This window comes from Taurulus bubalis, assembly GCF_910589615.1.
Source record: "Taurulus bubalis genome assembly, chromosome: 1".
Lineage (NCBI taxonomy): Eukaryota > Metazoa > Chordata > Actinopteri > Perciformes > Cottidae > Taurulus > Taurulus bubalis.
The window spans coordinates 18,050,023-18,070,096 of NC_136589.1; the positions used below are offsets into that span (position 1 = coordinate 18,050,023).

Sequence of the window (20,074 nt, forward strand, 5' to 3'; positions counted from 1 at the left end):
TTTAAAGTCGTTTCCTATTGGAGCCTTTTTTAATAATAATAATATTCATATATTAATATTTAGTTGTAGACATTTAAAAGTAAAATGTATACCAACAAATGTGTATATAATAAGAATATTATTTTGAGATTAAAGGTACTCTGATGCTTTCACGTGGAGCCTTTTCATGTTGTTGTCGGTGCTAATTTTAATTTATTTATAACAAAAATTTCAAATGATTTGTATGTAAATGTATGTTTAGCTGATTATAGTTGTTTCTATACATTTTTCTGGCATCACTTGAACGCAAATCGTCCTTCAGTTACACTGAATTCAACGTTATAATTGGTAAAGCAGGTTATTCATTATTATTATTTAACTGTTGGATTGGATGCTTTTTATATTATTTGCATGTTTCTATTTATGACACAAATGATGTAGTTCGTGCGTGTAACCCGTGCGTGTAGCCCCGCTCCCTGCCCCCCACAGCGCGTCCAATTAAATGAATCGGCTGCAGGTTCTGACCAATGGGAGCAGAGCCGCGCTGCTATAAAGGTTCCTCTGGAGCCGCGAGCCAGACCGGAGATCTGCTCTGACGCTGCTGCTGGTTTGAGCTCCTCGGTCGGAACAATAGGGATATTTGTCTCAACGCCCGGTAGCAATAGTCCTCAAATACGACAACAGGTAAGATCACGTTTCATTTAACGGTAAATGCCTTCACACCGGCGGATTGTCTTCTATTTATATTTATATTCATCTATTTATATTTCTAACGGAACGTCCGCTGCTCGGTGAGACGAACTGTCGGGCCTTTATGCAAATGTACATTTTTTTTCGCTCAAAAGATTAACGTTAGGTGTTACCCTAACCCTTTTTTTTATACGTCGGTGTAATGATATAAAATAATCAATTCAAACGATGCGTATAATAATTACTATAAAATACATCTGCTGCATATTTCTGCAGGCTATTTCATCGTCGCACGAGCTCAAATGTAACACCCTTTATTATAATCTGCAGCCGACTCGATGTTTGACTTCCTCCCCCCCCCCCCCCCCCCCCCCTCCACCACCACCCCACACACACACACACACACACACACACACCCCCCCCCCTCCATCCATCATCCCTCTAGGGATCAGCCATGCCTTTCGGTAACACGCACAACGAGACCAAGCTGAAGTTCTCCTCGGAGCAGGAGTACCCGGACCTCAGCAAGCACAACAACCACATGTCCAAGGTGCTGACTGCTGCCATGTACGAGCGGCTGAGGAGCAAGCAGACTCCCAGCGGCTTCACTCTGGATGACGTCATCCAGACTGGGATTGACAACCCAGGTAAAAAACAAATAAAAAGCCGCAACTCTGCACTGTTACCTTGCCAAAGAGGATAAACCCTCATGAGAGCGTAGAGGGCAGCGTCTGTGCCCCATCCCCCCATCAGCGCAGCAGCTTTATAGCAAACGTTAAAGATTAGAAGGTTGCATAACGAGCCGCGCAGCACCAGATAATCCGCTGCTCTGTTTTATAACGCTCACACGGCAGAGCAGCGTAATCTGTCGGTACGCAGGTGACCTGTCCTGCTGCAGTGTAGCGGCCTCCTCCTCCTCACCCTGCAGGCTGTGTTTCTGTTTAGCTCTGCGACTATGGCCAAGCTGACGATGAAGAGGCTGTCAGCCGAGGAAGAGTTCCCAGATCTCAGTCAGCACAGCAACCACATGGCCGCCTTCTTAACCCTGGACATGTACAGGCAGCTGAGGCAGCGGGCCACCCCCAACGGCTTCACTATAGATGGTGTCATTCAGACCGGGGTGGACAACCCGGGTACAGTAGCGCAGTCCACCAGAGACCCGAAGCCAGACAGCACGTTGAGTTAGTGAGGATGTTGTGAGGCTGTCCACCTCCCTCTGTGACCCCGTTGACCTTGTGCGCAGGCCACCCCTTCATCATGACCGTGGGATGCGTCGCCGGAGACGAGGAGACGTACGAGGTCTTCAAGGAGCTGCTGGACCCCGTGATCCAGGACCGCCACGGAGGATACAAGCCCTCAGACAAGCACAAGACGGACATCACCGCCAGCAACCTGAAGGTACGCAGACAGAGGTCAGCTGACTGCCCGCCTGCCATTCTAAACGGGGGTTAAACTAACCAGTGTGTTCTTCTCAGGGGGGCGACGACCTGGACCCCGACTACGTCCTGAGCTCCCGAGTCCGAACGGGTCGCAGCATCCGCGGCTTCTGCCTGCCGCCTCACTGCAGCCGAGGAGAGAGGCGCGCCGTGGAGAAGCTCTCCATCGAAGGTAAAGCTGCTCTACATACAGGTGCTGCTCTCGTCTCCTTGGTGCAGCGGGGGTTCCCTCTAGTGGCAGAACGAGGAACAGCAGCTTGGAGCAGAACAGTGAATGTGTTTGTACTGTGTTGTGGGCTTTCCCTCCCTGCAGCTCTGGCTTCCCTGAGCGGAGACCTTAATGGGAAGTACTACGCCCTGAAGAACATGACGGACGCCGAGCAGCAGCAGCTCATCGACGATCACTTCCTGTTTGACAAGCCGGTGTCTCCTCTGCTGCTGGCCTCTGGGATGGGCCGCGACTGGCCCGACGCCAGGGGCATCTGGTGAGGCCGCACGCCGCTGTGTTCTTTAATTTAGACTAAGTAAAATATTGACTTGTTTCTGTCTGAAGGCACAATGACAACAAGACCTTCCTAGTCTGGGTGAACGAGGAGGACCACCTGCGCGTGATCTCCATGCAGAAAGGAGGCAACATGAAGGAAGTGTTCAACCGCTTCTGCTCCGGCCTCACCAAGGTCAGCAGGTCGCCCGCAGGAGTCGAACCTAAAGAGTCTGGCTTCAGTGACCCCATCATCCTGTCTTTCTGTGACTAGATCGAGACCCTGTTCAAGGAGCGCAACCACGCTTTCATGTGGAACGAGCACCTGGGCTACATCCTCACCTGCCCCTCCAACCTGGGTACCGGCCTGCGCGCCGGCGTGCACGTGAAACTGCCCAACATGAGCAAGCACGCAAAGTTTGAGGAGGTCCTCAAGAAGCTGAGGCTCCAGAAGCGTGGAACTGGTTTGTGTATTCCTCTTTGTTCCACAGTAACTGTTTGTTTTAAACCTTTTATCTGACGTGAACCTTCTCTCGTCCTCCAGGGGGAGTCGACACGGCTGCTGTGGGCGGAGTCTTCGACATCTCCAACGCCGACCGGCTGGGCTTCTCCGAGGTGGAGCTGGTGCAGATGGTGGTGGATGGAGTCAAGCTGCTGGTGGACATGGAGAAGAAGCTGGAGAAGGGCCAGTCCATCGATGACATCATGCCCGCCCAGAAGTAAAGCCCCTCCCCTTTGAATGACTGTTCGACTCCGTCCCTGAAATGCACTATCAGTTATCATTTGTTTGTGTATTTAAGACGAAACTGTTCCTGCAAGGATGGAAATAAAATGCAAAAAAGAAAAGTTCTGTTTACTCTTGTTTGATTCCTTGTAACATTATCATGACTCACTCGGTGACTTAATGTTCAGTCTGCAGCTACTAGTTGTTTCATGACTCTTTAGAGGCTGAAGATAAGACCCAAAGTCTGCAAAAGGGTTCAAACTGGAGCCTCTTTTCAATCCGCTGAACTTTACATGCATCCTCACTGATAACATGGGTCCCTGAACACAGCACGTTGGTCAAACCCTTTCCTGGTTGAGCTGCAGAATCACTATTTACATTTAGTTCAGCATTATGGGAAATTAAGTCTGCAGTATTTGACCCTGTAGTCTCTGCATCTGTTGCACTGATTTGTTTATTAAGGAGTTGGACTTCCTGTCCAGCCGTAGCGAGGCATACTGGCGCTTCAGTCTGAACACAACTCAAAGTAACGTTCACTAACTGGCCAGTGAAGACTGGGATTTGTATCCAGGTTTAAACCCAATTTAACAGGCTGTCTTCTGACCTAAAGGTAAACTGATTACACCAAAGATTACTTTTCCTAAAGAAAATTGTGAAGATGAGGAACCAGATTTACCAAATGACAAACAGTTCCTATAATGTAAAACCCATATCCCTCTAATGCCTTTAACCTTCCATATTCCTTTTCGATATTTCTAAAACCTTTTAGAACACTGAAAAGATCCACACAAAGCTGCATTTCTCAGTATTTCCTCCAGTGAGCAGCGTGAGACATTCAGGTGACACTTTAATTCAGACGGGTGAGCGTGGCTCCTCTACAATAACAATACAAAAGAAGAGAAACAGAGTTGCAGTGAAGCCGTTTTGAAAGTAAAGATACATTATTTACAGCGAGAACAAAAAAAACGTAATTTTTTTATTCTTTTTTTCTTTTTTTCCCCCTCGAAAAAAAAAAAAGTGCAAAATAAATAAGACTAGAAACGTTTCTTTGTCCACATTCACAGCATGACAAATATTCAACTCGTTAACGTCGCCCGAACAGACGGAGAGATTAGTAGGTAATTCAGTGATTATTGCCAAAAAGCCTTAATCTATACATCATAATAATACATACTCTGCATTTTGTTTTTAAAAAAGGAGACATTTGGAAACTGCTACTTGGATGATTGTACAGCTTAAATACTTCTATATATGTATACTTTTAACCCCTTTTTTTGTAGTAGTTTTGTTTTTGCTCATAGCTTTAACTCGTTGGCGACTTTGGAAGCAATGTTTTTGAAAGCGATGGAGGAGCCGGAGATCCGCTTGAAGCGCACCCCATTGAGTGAGAGGCGGGGCAGCTTGCAGACCTCCATCTCCCACTGGACCAGGTTCTCGGCGCGCCCGTCTCCGTGCACGCAAAGCAGCAGGAAGCTCTCCTGCTGCTCGTAGTCGCAGTTGTTGGCGTCGAGCACCTTGCGAATCTCCCGCATGATGTCGGCGGCCTCCATGGAGCTGGTGGTCCTCATACTCCAGGTGAAGCGCAAGGAGCGCGGCTTCCCGTCTTTACCTTCCCCCTTCGGATCCCCAGGAACATGGCGACTGGAGGGGAGCAGAGAGCGAGTCAGAGGGCAGCTTAACCACCAGCTGCTTCGACTGATTCACCAAAAAATAAATTAAAAAAATAATATATATATAGTTTCTCTCTGGGAGATTAAATACTGGTGAGTGCATCAGTCACAGCAGACTCACAAGCTGCATCACCACACATTCAGTCACAAAGCTTGGAGAATAAAATACAAAACTATGCCAAAAAACAAGTTGTCGTCCAGAAAAGAGTTTAAATGGGTTAAAAATCTTGTTAATTGATCCGATTTTAACCCAGATGGTAAAAGTGTGAGGATTAAGACTTCCGTTTGCTCTGTGACTGAATGTAAACATGCACACCATGCTGCATGCCAACACTACACTCTGCTTCAGCGTCATGCAAACAAACACACTTTAAAAACAAGCCAGAAATGCAACACGCTGCTTTTTCAAACATCCCAGAAGACAAAGCGGAGGAAGCCAAGCACACAACGTTTAAACCTCACCTTGAGCCCTCAAGTCTCCCGTTTCTCTCAAACTCGGTTGAGACTCTGAGGAACATGAGAAGATCAGATGGGGAGGAAGAGGAGGAAGAAAAAAAATAAGAAAAAAAAGATGTAGATTTTGCTCAAGAAATTATTTCAATATCAATAAAAATTGTTTAATAATAAATCAATAAAATGTTTAAATCAAAATCAAAAAGAGAGAATATGTGACTGATTAAGACAGACTAGTGTGAAACAGACGAGAGCACCACCACGAAAACACAAAAGAGGACGTTTTTTTATACTTCCAGTGAAGAATCATGAGAATGAAATAAAAATTAAAACAGATGAATGATCTCAATCTGAAACAGAAGACCAAAACTTCTAAAACACAGAAAAACATCTTGTGAAACTGGTGCTTTGGACCCAAAAACGGAACAACAACTCCAGCTGGCAGGGAGATTCAGGGAGGAGCCTCTCAGAGGGAGGAGGAGCCTCAGAGCCTGCAGTTTAGTTTCTTTCCTCAGAATTAAAAATAGCAAATCTTTAATCACAACGGCAAACGCTCCCTTTTATTCCCTTCCTTTGGTTTAATGTTTTAAATTATTTAAAATCATTAATAAGCAAATGTGCACAATCAAGTAAAAATAATTATATATATATATATATATATACACACAAGGTTAAAAGAAAGAAGTCCATCTAATGCATAATTTTACAGCCTTTTTTCTGCATCTGAAGAGCTTTAAAAACAGACCCAGGAGAAGCTCTGCCCACTAAAGGAAGACCATGAGATGTGGTCCAAAGCTCCAGAAAAGGCTCAAGAGTTTAAGGCACTGAAATACACCGTATACCAGGAAAGGATCTATATTCAGCTGTAGTCACATTTTACACAACGATAGATTTAATATCTCTATGTATTAGACTACTGTGGGTAAACAAATATTAAAACATTATAATATATTATATTGAACCTTATTCTATATCTTATGTTCCACACTATACTATGTTTATATGTTATACTGCCTTACTATATTATATTTTTAGGATTCTATTATTGTTATATTAATACAAGACTATCTTTGTCTTAAATACAATTGTACAATTTATTTTTTAACATCTAGACTCATGTACCTTCTATTATTATTATTATTATTAGCTTTCCGATTAATTTAACTGTGGTTATTTTTTATCTTTGTGCTGCTATTGAATATTTATAGTTTTTTACACCCCTATGATAAAGTACTTTGATTTGTATTTTATTTGTTCGATTTGACAAAATCTTGCATTTCTGTGTTTTTTTTCTCGTCATACTTTATTTTTGACGTCGATCAAAATAAAACGTCATAAACTGAGAGAGGATTTCATCCATAAGGTTGCTAGAAAATTAATAATTTTCCTAAAAGACAGCAACATTTCACTGTGAATGAACGGTTCACTGAATCAAAACAAAAAGGAAAACGTCCGAGTAATATTGCAAAAGATTAGATTAAGAACGAGCGAAAATAAGCAGAAATCTCTCACAGGACGGCGTATTGTTATCAGGCTCCCAGCATGCCCTGCAGCCTGGAGAACAGAAACAACAACAAAAACAGGACGAGGTCGGAGGAGGAAGTGACTCCTCCCCGACAACAAGAGGACGAGTGAGCAGACAGCAGATCCTGGGTCAGCCAGAGAGGCCAAGTCACATGACATAACTGAGCTCAGAGGAGAGAGAGAGAGAGAGGGATGAAACAGCCCCTTACTCTAGATCTTCATCTTCCTACAACTCTCTATATCTTCTGCTCCTGAATCTGAAAAGAAAAAATGGGTATCTGAAAAAATTTCCTCAGATGGAAACATGACAAGAAAATAAAATAAAATAAAAAAAAGAGAAAGAGGGAAAGAATATTAAAATGTATGGCTATGAGGACGGGCCGGGGGGAAATGATAAAAAAGATAAAAACCATGGGAGGATGATGATGATGATGATGATGATGATGAGAAGGAAGGAAGGACGGTAGGTAGGTAGGACAGTAGGTAGGTAGGAAGGAGGGAAGGAGGGACGGAAGGAAGGAAGGAAGGAAGGAAGGACGGACGGACGGACGGACAGACGGAAGGAGTACAGGCTGATAGACTGAGGACAGGACTTACTAAGGCTCTTTCCTCCCTGGGTAGAAGGGACGGCCGGCCCTGTTTTGGCCGCCTGCCGTTTGGCCGGGTCAATACTGACCCTGAGAGGAGAGGAAGAGCAGCGAGAGGTCAAAGGTTAAAGGACACAGGAAGGTTAGGAAGACAAAAAACACACAAACTGTGAGGAGGGGAGGAGGAGGAGGAGGAAGAGGGACGTGACTAAATCTAAAAACGCCCCGAGAAGGAAAACGCCAGAAAACTCGCCGGTTAAAGTCCTAGAATGCGTTGAAATGTACGGAGTCGGAAGTGACAAAATGGAGTAAAAAGTTAGCAAACAAAAAATAATAAGAAAATAAAAATGATATAGTTTTTATTTATTTATAAATATACATTATCTATAACTGCATAGATAGTTTAAAAATAAATAAATGTATGAGATTCATACTTTACATTGAACTTTCAATCAGTCGGTATAAAAAGCAATAAATATGATATAATTATTACAAACAAAAACCTTATTGTTGTTGTTGATTATATTTTAGACCCCTTAATTTTTCTATAAATGAGAAATGGGATTGACTTTTTCTTCTTTTTACTGTTTTTTGATTATATATTTATTTTCAACATAAAAATTGCTTAAATAGTTGTTATGAACCAGCGGTCATAGAAAAATTAAGGAGTTTAAAAATAAAATGTGCAACTGAGAGAACAGTCAAATAAAATGATTACTGATTAACGCCTAAATGTAAACTATGAAGCTCATAAACAAACATTTACCCTCCATATGATCATTGAACAATCATATTATTCATTGATGTATCCAAGAAAAATCCCTGGATACATGAATGAACTCATCTAATAATTTTTTTACTGCATTTCATCTCCAGAGAAAATGAAGACAAACGAAAAAGAAAAAAAAAAAACAACGTGAGGCGATCAGAATGAGACAGGAGGTGATGATGATGATGGATGATGAAGAAGATTGTCCACCAATCAGCCACCAGAGGGCGCTGCTGAGCCTCCAGACGGCAACCTGCAAGGGCCAATCAACCTCCTCCACAGTTCCTAAAGACTCGTTCTGGAGTGTCTTAAATGTTTTAGGAATCTGTTTCTTGTGGAGTTTTATTTGTTTCTCTCCCTGAGTTCTCAGAGAAAATGAACTGAAACGACTAAAAAAAAAAAAAAGAGCTCTATTGTTTTGGTTTTTATATTTTATCTTTTGTGTTATATAAGAGAACCACAACCGGCCTGACGGGGACAATTCTTCTTAAAAACGAGTCACCAAAGCCCAGAAATCCAGTTCAGGAACAAACGTTCACAAAAAAATATTTAAACTAAAAACGAACCGGCAGGTCTTTAAAAAGATTTGAACTTTTAGTATAAACACATAACACCACTGGTTGGATCAACCAAGGTCTTACAATTACAAAAAAAAAACTGTTTTATGGTGAATAAATGCAGCAGAATAACATTTAAGTCTACAATGTTTCTACACAGAGTTCGGTCGATAACAACAAACCACAAATCAATATCAGCCTGAGAAGCGACGCATGCGTCAGCGATTGATTAGAGGAGAGCTGCTGCTTGTTGGTTCAATGGACTGATTGGTTGGAGCTCTCCCAATCATCCATCCACACGAAACCTGAATAATGCTGAACTACAGCTCGTGAAATAAATCGCTTTGATTTATAATGATGTTTTCTTCAATTAACTACACTAGGTTTTAAATGAGAAATTCAAATTTGTTTTGTTTTTGTGGACTTAAATATCTAGAAAAATATTTGCTTCATTTCCAAGAGTTAAATATGAACATTGATGCCAAAATATGAATCTGGAGCAATCGGCTCGTTAGCTTAGAATAAAGACTGGAAATGGAGGGAAACAGCTAGCCTCGCTACCAAAATCCATTTCCAAGCCCCTCTACAGCTCCTCGATGATAGTTTAGTTTGTGGCGCATTACAGAGAGAGGCGTTTGTTATTTTTCCCATCCTCATTTACATAATTGGGGTGGACAAAATAATTGAAACACCTGCAGCCTCCAAAATGTCCATAACCTCGAATCAACGCCTCTAAAACAAAACCACAACAAACTTTGTGAAGGTTGGATGTGATGCAGTAGTTCTAGCGAGCTGTACCTAATAAACTGGCTACCGAGTGTCTGCAGGAAAGGTCTAAACAAACGAGACACGACGTGTTCACATGGAGCCACGCTAGCTGTTTCCACCCACTTCCAGTCTTCATGCTAAGCTACACTAACAGACACTGACTGCTGTTTTATATTTACAGTACTGACGTGCGAGTGGCATATATTTTATCATTTAACTCTGAAAGAAAAGCAATAAAACAAATAAAATAAACAAAGACTTGTTTGAAGATTTGTTTTTTTAATGTAAAAACCACAGCGTTGTAACTGTATTTTCTTCCAGTAATGGGAAGATACACTGTGTGCGTGTGCATGTACCCAGAGAGTCCACTTCCTGCCAAGCGGTGCGTTAGTTCAGGACAGCCACCTCAGAGGAAATTTATTTTAAAGAGAAATTTGTCGTTTTTTGGCACAGAGCGAAAAGATAAAAGCTGTACAAGAGTCCTACCTTTTGGAAAACCTGAATGACATGTTTCTAGAACAGAATCAGACAAAGAGACAGTGACAATGGTGAAGGAGGGGTGAGGGAGGATGAGGACCTGAAGGAGCCAACCAAAACGTGGCGATTGGAATCATCGACATGAAGTGAAGATTTATTTCATCATCAAATAATTTAAATTGCTCATTTTGGGTCAGTCGCTGCTCAAGAGCCCAAAATGTTTTATTTTATGATCAAATCTTCTGTTTTTATTATTTGTATCGCCTGCTGATTATTTTCCTTCATTCGGTGAATTACCGTTTGGGGTTCAAAATGCCAGAAAATAGAAAAACAGACGGATTGTCCTTCAAAGTAAAAAATACTGCATTCAGATATGAATCAAAATATAAATTTAAGTATCAAAAGTAAAACATTATTAACCCCTTCATATACCGCTGGGTAGATGAATCTATAATAATGCATTTAAATATATTGAATTAGATTATGATATAGATTCATATTTCAGTAATTCAAGCAGTCAGAAAATTGTAGTAAAAGTACAATATTTCGCTCTGAAGTGTCGTAAATTTAAAATAGCAGAAAATTGGAAATACTCAAATTAAAGTACCTTTAAAACTGAACTCCATTAAAGTACTTAGTTAAAGATATTCAGTTTATCATAACGAGAAGCAGCCAATACTCGTTTATTTCCTTCTGGCTGAAGAGTTTATGTATTTATTGAAGCTCAGGCTTCATTGAAGTGAGTCAGCTGGAAGTGATGTCACTACTTCTTGTGTTTTTAAAGCACATTCTGCATGAAGAGGTCAGAAAACAACCAGCAGACGTTAAAACGGAAACAAGGCGCCGCACAAGGTTTCAGCTCGCCGGTCGGCGTCCAAGTAGCAGCGCACAAAACGGGTTCAGACCCCAGAATAAATCACTTGTACATGACAATGACGGTAAATAACCCCTTAACTCCGCCCACAGCACAAAGACCTAAGCCCCGCCCCCTCGCCTACCTGCGTGTGAGCTTGGAGGTGAGCTTGGAGAAGAGGTTGCTGGTCCCACGGCTGCGTGTCTGGGACAGCGGCGTGGCGTCGTGCGACAGCGTTGGCGAGGCCGGTGGCCCGTTGTAGGTGGCGGTGCGCCGGTCCCTCAGCTGGCCGCCGTGGAACGTGCTGCGGCTGGCGGTGCCGCGTGGGAAGCGCAGCCGGTCGGGCGTGGTGGCGTTGGCGATGCTGTTGATGGACGCCACCGGGGTCCTCTGGCTGCCGGGCGACGCCGCCACGCTGCTGCTGGCAGAGGAGGAGGAAGAAGAGGAGAAGACTGTTAAAGTTATTTCCACACAGACGCATTCTTCAGCGTGTTGTTGGGTCATTTTCTAACTCAAGTAACCCATTAAAAACATTCTGCAGACGTTTTAAAATGTCGTCTGCAAGATTTCTCTCCAAAAACACACAAAGCAGAGTTCACAGTTAAGGCCAAAAGGTCACTGCTGCTGCTGCTATACATAAATAAATGTCACTGTTGATTAATTAATTAATTTCCCACCCTGAGCATCAAAGCTCTTGACGTGCAGCACGAGGAGAAGTGAGTCCTGATCGGTTAAGAGTCTAAACAACAACAGACGATGGGGGAGGGGCATCGTGTCGGTGAGGGGAACATCCAGACGAAGAAGAGACCAGGGGTCAAAGGTCACGGAAGAGGACGGAGAGGAGCAATCAGGAGCAGAGCTGTGAAAGCCGTCATCGCCGTCCGTCCACCCGTGGTTTAGCGGGTTAAAGAGCGTGAAGCCGGCTGGATATTTTGGGGTCAGCGGGGCCGGAAACGAGGAGGCAGACAGACGGAGTGGGTGTTTGGGGCCTTGACGTCTTATTTGGGCAAGCAGTAGTCCAGGGCGTAGGAAGACGAGTGGGGCAGCAGGGCCTGGCCCGCCTGGCAAACATACAGAGGGCCGATGGTTTGATACCTCAGCTGCACCGAGCCGGACGAGGCGGCTCCCACAAAGCCAGAGGAGGAGTGGCTAGTGGCACGAGTCATCTCGGTTATGACACGGTGAGAAAGAACAAATACAAAGAATCCCCCAAAACGAAAAAAAGCACAAACACAGGCAGAAATGAAAGAAGAAATAATGTGATTAAAATAAGAAAAAATAAGGAAGAAGAAATCGAAACTAAAAAATGAATGAAACAAAAAAGGGAAATCTTTTCTTGGGACTTTCTTTCAACAATAAAAAGGAGAATCTGTCCTCTGATGGTGAAACGCTGCCATTAGAGTTCAACCACAGAGAGCGTACGGAGGACTTTTAGCATTATTGTTGCATAAAAAAAAAAACTGAATTTTGACCTCGAAGCTGGAGAAAAAAACTAAACTTCCATGACAGTTCCACAAAAAATGTGCAATATCATCGTGGTTACAAACGCCCGCGATGACATCGTGGTTACAAACGTCCGCGATGACATCGTGGTTACAAACGTCCACTGTGATGACGTCATCTCTCGTTTGTATTGCTGTTGCTTCCATTGTTTGTTTTTATCATGTAAAGTGCCTTGTAAAGCGCTCTACAAATAAAATGTATTATTGGCATCATTATTGTCATCATCTCACCTGTTCTCCTTCCCGTTGGGGATGACGGAGAGGCGGTCCGTGTTGTTTCTGTCGCTGCAGACGTACGTGTTCCTCCGGGTCATCCCCGCCGCGGCCGTCGTGTTATTCTGGGAGGGAATCACACATATTTATAACACAATGAAACGGTTTATTGTCTCTCAGAGCAGCATGTTTTTTAGATATTAAAAAGGGACAAAAGAAAAGTAACATGTGGTAGTTCTATCAAACTAATCCTGGTTAATGTTACGAGTCCAATGCTTGTTCTGTGGTTCAGTTCTTCCAGAAGTAAAAAATGTGAAGTGAAAGTCTTGGTAAAGAGACTCACGCTCGGGCCGGTGGCGGTGCCTTTCCTGCGGTCGGGGATGTCGGCCTTGTTGGGGTTGTTGGCGTTGCCCAGCAACGGGCTCCCCGGGGTGCCGGATTTACGCAGCTGGACACCGCCGTCCTCCTTAGCGCTGCTCTCCGTGGTGGTGGTCTGACTCCTCTTGGGGTGAGACACCCCCGGGTGGGCGTTCGGACCGACTGGAGGGAGGGAGGGAAGGAGGAGGCAGGGATGAAGGGAAGGAAGGAAAGGAGTAAGAGAGGGAGGGAGTAAGATAGATAGGGAGTGAGGGAATAAGAGGGGTAGGGAGTGAGGGAGGAGTGAGAGAGGGAGGGAGCGAGGGAGGGAAGGAAGGTAGGAAGGAAAAAAGGGAGGAAGGAAGGAAGGCAGGAAAAGAGGGAGGGAAGGGAGGAACAGATTGGGAGGAAAGGAGGGAGAGAGGGAGAGGCAGGAAGGAAAGGAAGGAAGGAGTGAGTAAGAGAAGGAAGAAGGGAGAGGGAGATAGAGACAGAGAGAGAGGAAGGGAGGGGGAGAGAGAGAGAGAGAGGAAGGGAGGGGGAGAGAGAGAGAGAGAGAGAGAGAGAGAGAGAGAGAGAGAGAGAGAGGGAGAAACAGCATCTTTGAGTCCGTTTGTACTTCTGGTGAAAAACTCTTTTAATCAAAGTGTTTCATCTGAAATCTGAGAATTCTGACTCAAACTGACACATTAAGATATTTTTAATAATGTAGAGCGATTTAGTTTATATAATTCTTTTTTTTTTTTTTAAACAGCCTCTTGTTGGTGTTTTAATGATCTAGAAGTTTCCTTCAAAACAGAAAATATTCCTTAATATTTGCTGATTTAAACTGAACATCTTTGCTCCGTCTCATCATCCTGAAGACAGAACAATGGTTAATTAAAAGAGCCGCTTGTTCCTGCAGAGAAAGGGAATCGAATGCGTGCTGCTCTCACCCTGCTCGCTGTAGCGCCGCTGCTTGTGGTTGGAAGAGGCGCTCCGCTGGACCTTCAGGTGCGACGGCGACTGGCCGTTGAGCTCGCTACTCGGGCGCGGCTTCGCCAGAGAGAGGCTGCTGCTGGAGGCCGAGTCGCTGGGCTCCTGCAGGTACAAGTACACGTTAGAAACCCAGTACAAGTACACAAGTAGACGATTAGAAACCAAGGACAAGTATACGAGTACACGGTTAGAAACCAAGGACACAAGCACACGGTTAGAAACCAAGAACAAGTACGCGATTATACACCAAGGACAAGTACACAATTACATGGTTATACACCCAGTAAAAGTACATGAGTACACATTAGAGACAAGGGACAAGTACATGAGTACATGGTTATACACCAAGGACAAGTACACGGCTATACACCCAGCACAAGTACGCGGTTAGAAACCAAGGACAAGTACAGTTATACTGATACCATGTTTATGAGATTATAGTGACACGATGTTTGTTGTACTAATACCAGGTGTATATATACACTACACATGACCAGGTGTGTGCTATACAGTACTAATAGCATGTGCATGTATACTACACATGACCAGGTGTGTTATACTGTACTAATACCATGTGTATGTATACTACCAAGGTGTGTGTTATACTGTACTAATACCGTATGTGTACACTACACAAAAGGTGTGTACCTCGGAGGCCTTCCTGCCCAGCAGCAGGTAAGTGGCTGTGATCTCGTCGTACTTCATCTTGGCCAGAGACTCCTGGATCTCCTCCAGGTTGTATCCCATCCCCACCATCACATCTGGAGACGCACAAAGATCACGAGTACACAACAAACATCAGCTCACGAGTACACAACAAATATCAGCTCGTGTAAATACACAAACATCTTTTTAATGAAGAATAAAGTTAGGTAGAACACATGATGAAAAGCACGAACAGGTTTAGTCCGGTAAGCGACAGAATGCTGCCCCCACAAAGGATCTTAACGATCCTTTAAATTAAAACATTTCTGGGAGTTTTTCTCCCAAAAATGGTGAAAATTCTTAATTAGTGCAATTTTTTTTTGTTGCTAACATACATATTCCGACAATGTTTTTTTTTTTTTTTTTTTAAACGTACATATTCTGACAATGTTTTTTAACGTACATATTACGATGTTTCTTTTAAACGTACATTTACGATGATGTTTTTTAACGTACATATTACGATGATGTTTTTTAACGTACATATTACGATGATTTAAAGAAGTTTGTGTTGATCTGGAGGTCAGCTCATCAGAAAGTGGAAAAGCTTTTTGTTTAGTTTTGATGCGTTTGAGATTGATAACCTCGAAGATACATTATTATATTTAGTTTCTTTGCCAGTACGACGTAGTCCGTGTTTCTGTGAGTGATCCATGACGTTCTTTAGTTCACATTGTCCCACATTCAGAAAACAAGTCACAATAAAACTAAAATAGGAAAGATAAGTCGGCTGTTGGAGGTAAATACGGGTTTTAAATGATTGGTAAAAATAGATTATGAAGGAATTCTACCATCATGCAAACATCTACGTGTTTCTACCTTCACGATTCTCCCTGTTAACCTCATTTTTATATATATTTTTTACATTTGAGATTTGCACCTCGTCCCTCTTTGTTGTGTTGTTGAACTAATACAAAATAATCTGGAAACACTTCCAGTAAAATGTGTGCGCTGCAGGAAGAGCGGCGGAGAGATCACAACATCCATCTCTCCCTCTTCTCTCTTTTCATGTGTCTTCGTCCAGCTGGTGAAGGAAAAGAGCTTTTTTGGGAGCGGTTACGTAAACGTTGGTTACAGCTTCACTAGACAGCTGATCCTCTGAAAAAAGGTACAGTAACATCCTCCGGAGGGTTTCTGCTCCTCACAAACGGTTTATTAAACGTCTGCAGCAGTCAGAAGACTTAATGTCACAACATTCACGATTCAGCGTAATGAGGAAGTGACGAAATGTTTCCTTCTGAATCACACGAGGAATATTATTTATAGACTTGAGCTCACACGACGAAGATCCTCCTTGAAATGGTCATTATCGATTCATCTGAAGATGATTTGAATCATTCAGTCGGAATTATTTTTCTCTCTTAGAACTAAAAGTGACGTCTTCAGACACAATTTACCATCACGGACGAAATAACTAGTGATGTGTCCTTTCGTGTCGAGGCTTCGATGCGCGTGTCGAGTAATCCAGGTAGATTTTGGTGAAGCGCGTATCGAGGCTTGTGTCGATGACGTATGCGGTGACGTTCGAAGCCTCGCAAGCCGGCCGTACCACGTGACTGATTCAGAAAATGATTCGTGGGTTTGCCGTGCGATTTGAAATATAAGGGACAGAGAAACTCAATGGATTCCCCCCCTTCCTCTCTGTATCCAGCTTCATGTGGGCCTGTGAAAGGGTATTTTATAAAGCAGGCGAAATAGTCTCAAAAAGCCTAGCACTGTGGAAAGGTTCTTCTTTTTACTTTAACAAAATTGGACACATCAACATGGACTAGCGGAGCCGAGGCTCGAAACACCGATCCTCTGACTGAAAGTCGGATATTCTAACCACTGACCCACAGTCACATCACAACCCTCTCCCAATTTGTTTCAAGTTTTGATTTTGACCCCGCCATTATACCATAAAGATAGACACAATATTAATAAGTTAATAATTGATGTATTGGTGTCACAAACATAATTTATTAAATTCAAAGCTTCACACACCAAAACCATGGTGTCGTTATGATCACTCTGCCTGTTTTACATGTATTGTCCACTTGGTGGCGCAGTAGAGTAAATTAAGTCATTGCCTATATTTAACTGAGTGTAAGGGGGGATTTTCAAAATAAAAAAGTTGCAGGTCAATTTCCTTGACCGCTTAAAATACTAAATATTCCTCTTTTTTATTATTCTTGTCTTGCCTTCATGTGCAAGATGATAATGAAAGACTAAATTACTTTATTATGTATGTATTTGGGGAAAGGTTTGAGTGAAGATGTAAATGCATTATTCAGGTTCAGGCATTCCTCAGAATCATGAAGACATCTCTTCCTCCGCTTCTCTTTCTTCATTCTGGTGACGGTCACATGAGCAGCGCCGGCCAGCAATCCAGCTTTTACATAAGACCCCCCAGGACACGATGGGGGAGGGGGCTCTGCGTGCAACAGCACTGCTCCTCTTTATTTATTCATCATCACGTTTCATCTTTTTCTTTTAAAGCTCTGCAGCGCCGAAATAACGAGAGCAGCTTTGAGTCGAGTCGTTGTCGTTCAGACGCCTCGCGGTTTCTCACAAGAACGGAGATCATTTCCGTAAAAATAATAAATATATATCCCTCTAAATTAAAGCTGCTCGCAGCTGTGACCTCGCTAAATCTGAACAACACAATCGTAACATTTATTGTTTTGTATTTTTGTCACCAAACGCAGAGCTCAGCCCGACATCAGCCACATTTCGTCAGCTTTAAAGGAAGCAATGATGTACATTTTATGATTATGACAATGTGTGTGTGTATGTATGTATGTATGTATGTATGTATGTATATATATATATATATATATATATATATATATATATATATATATATATATATATATATAGTACGTTCTATGTTGAAAGTACTGCGAGGGCTGCTTTGTTGAATTTAGCTGAATCTTTTCCTTAGAAGTTCATTGGTCCTTTTCTTCTGAGCACAATGAGATATAAACAAGCTTTTGCTAAGTTTTGATGACCTTGAACCAATAATGATCCACAGAGATTTTTGTGAGAATTGAACCCAGCGTTTAGGAAGATCTGGGGAAAAAATGTTTTTCACAAAATTAAAAATAGTTGAAATTCTAAGTCGGCGGAGTTTAATACGACCACGTACTTTTTTGTAGAGCAGACACAACCGGACATGTGTGCCAAATTTCAAGTCAATTGGTGATAGGAGGCAAAAACTGTGGGATATCGCAACTCACAGGTTGTCAAAAAAAAACACGTTTATTAGGGGGCGCTATCTGACTTCCTGTACGGTTTAGAGCATGGTCCCAAGAGAGTTATTTTTAAGTTTACATGTGTTACATATGGCTACCAGGTTTCATACATGTAGGTCAACCGTAGCGCTGGGGCTGCTTAAATGAATATTTGTAGGGGGCGCTATCGAGCCGAAGTACCATTTTGAAGCATTCAAATCATTTCAGGTAACTACATCTTTGCCATTAATTGTGTGTGCCAAGTTTAGTTATGTGTCGAGCATGCCTAGTCCCTCAAAAGTAACTTTGTTGTTGACCGCGAAGGATGGGTTGCCACGGCAACAGCGTTTCATGAAACATCAAAAGCTTTGGGGGCTGGCGTCATGAAAGTCTTATGTTTGTCTAGAAGTAATTTGATGTCGATCTGATCGACCTACTAAGAGAAGCAAGCCAAAGTATATCAAATTTTACTTGTGTTGCCATTAGGTGGTGCTATGACTAATTAAAAATTAGACTGCACATGTCTTCAGGCCTGGAGTCTAATCAAACACGTGACATCTGGAAAGGATCTTATCATGTGGAGTCGAGATACATCGGTTTATTCGGTCATGGCGAAGGATCAAACTTCCGCGATGCTCCCACGCGACGTCGTTCAACGGATCCTTACAATCTTCAAGGTGATGCATTATCAATGTCTTAAGTCTCTTCCGACATATTTTGAGAGGGATCTGAATAATCTGTGAGGAGCACGGTGTACAAGTAGAAAACATGTAACTTCCTGTTGCCTGTAGGTGGCGCTATGACTAGGATTCAAAATGATCATATGGATGTCTTCAGGGTGAAGAGGTCATGACATATGAGAAATATGGAGTAGATTACATCATGTACGGCCGAGTTAAAACAACTTCCATTTTCATGGAAAATGGTGTCTCTTTGGCGCTGCTCTGCGCTCGCATAGTTCGATATTTTTTAAATCCTTTGTTAACTTTTCCCTGCAAAGGTCTCAACATCATATTGCCCAAATGTGGAATCAATCGTGTTTAATCTGTAGGAGGAGTTCATCTGAACACAACGCCTGAAAACAAGGAAAATGCCCAAATTGGGCGATTCACTGCAGCGCCCTCTAGTGTTTGAATATTCAGAAAAAATTTGGGGACGTTAGGGTACATAATGTTGACATATTCTACAAAGTTTGTGACGATAGGCCAAGTCATTTGGAAGTTATGTGTATTGACATATTGAGCCACGCCCCTAAGAGGTTAATTGGTTAATAACTTCTAAACGCAATGAGATATCAAGAAAGTTGAAAGTATTGTTTGATCACATTGAACCAATGATGATCCACAGAAAGTTTCGTAAGGAATGGACTCAGAGTTTAGGAGGAGTTGACAAGAATTTTTTTTTTTTTCCAAATTCATAATGGCGGAAAATCTAATTAGGCGCATTTTAATTTCACGGATGAGTTTTTGTAGAGCAGTCCCACCCGGACATGGAAATTTCAAGTCAATCGGTCAAAGCTTGCAAAAAGGGTGGGCTTTCACAACTAAAGGGGGCGCTAGCGAGCTATTTTTTCTGACTTTTGGCCGACGTAAGCGTCGGATAAGTGTGGAAATGTTGAAATATGTAGGTTTATCCCAAGCACCTCTTTTCCCTGCGCAATGGCGCAAAATAATAATAATAATGAATAAACAATCAAATTTCAATAGGTCCTCGACTCTGACTACGTCAGTGCTCGGGCCCTAATAATAAAAAGAAAAGAAGGAAAGCACGAGCGGGTTCGTCTGGTTCACCTATCCTCTTCTGGTCCGTGATGTCCAGCTCGGGCTCCGTGTATGGCTTCATCTCGTCCTCTTCAAATCCTGCGTTGATCCATCGATCCTTCATGATTTGCTGCAAAGGAAAAGTTAAACAGTTAAAATACGACTGAGCCGAGCTTTCACTTTAACATATTTCAATTGTAGGATTTTATTAATCACTTTATTGTATTTAAGTTGTAGGATTTTATTATATTTTCACTTTATTTATTCAAGTTGTAGGATTTTATTAATCACTTATTTAAATTGTAGGATTTTATTATCACTTTATTTATTTAGGTTGTAGGATTTTATTATCACTTTATTTAATTAGGTTGTAGGATTT

General features: G+C 42.4%; 2 protein-coding genes across 4 annotated transcripts in view; one reads left to right on the forward strand and one right to left on the reverse strand.

Annotated features, from left to right (window-relative positions):
• Positions 1–571: 571 nt before the first annotated feature.
• ckba (creatine kinase, brain a) lies at positions 572–3,421 on the forward strand (the record flags this gene model as incomplete). Of its 2 annotated transcripts, XM_079224446.1 has the most annotated exons (8): positions 572–663; positions 1,115–1,316; positions 1,913–2,067; positions 2,145–2,277; positions 2,419–2,590; positions 2,659–2,782; positions 2,861–3,050; positions 3,131–3,421. In XM_079224446.1, 7 exons carry the CDS (start codon positions 1,124–1,126, stop codon positions 3,307–3,309), a joined length of 1,146 nt encoding a protein of 381 aa, XP_079080572.1. In that variant the 3' UTR covers positions 3,310–3,421. The 2 variants fall into 2 exon arrangements, with proteins under 2 accessions (XP_079080572.1, XP_079080573.1); XM_079224447.1 differs by lacking the exons at positions 572–663; positions 1,115–1,316 and adding an exon at positions 1,625–1,802.
• Positions 3,422–4,157: 736 nt separating this feature from the next.
• The window catches only part of mark3a (MAP/microtubule affinity-regulating kinase 3a), a 38,330-nt gene continuing 22,413 nt past the window's right edge, over positions 4,158–20,074 (reverse strand). The window contains exons 10-17 of one of the 2 annotated variants that reach the window (XM_079220430.1): positions 19,726–19,825; positions 14,667–14,779; positions 13,976–14,120; positions 13,027–13,223; positions 12,702–12,808; positions 11,114–11,389; positions 5,443–5,487; positions 4,158–4,951 (exon numbers count right to left, since the gene is read on the reverse strand). In XM_079220430.1, coding sequence (XP_079076556.1) covers positions 4,606–4,951; positions 5,443–5,487; positions 11,114–11,389; positions 12,702–12,808; positions 13,027–13,223; positions 13,976–14,120; positions 14,667–14,779; positions 19,726–19,825 — 1,329 coding nt within the window. In that variant the 3' untranslated portion in view covers positions 4,158–4,605. The remainder of the gene's footprint in view (positions 4,952–5,442; positions 5,488–11,113; positions 11,390–12,701; positions 12,809–13,026; positions 13,224–13,975; positions 14,121–14,666; positions 14,780–19,725; positions 19,826–20,074) is intronic. The other variant, XM_079220429.1, reaches the window with a different exon arrangement.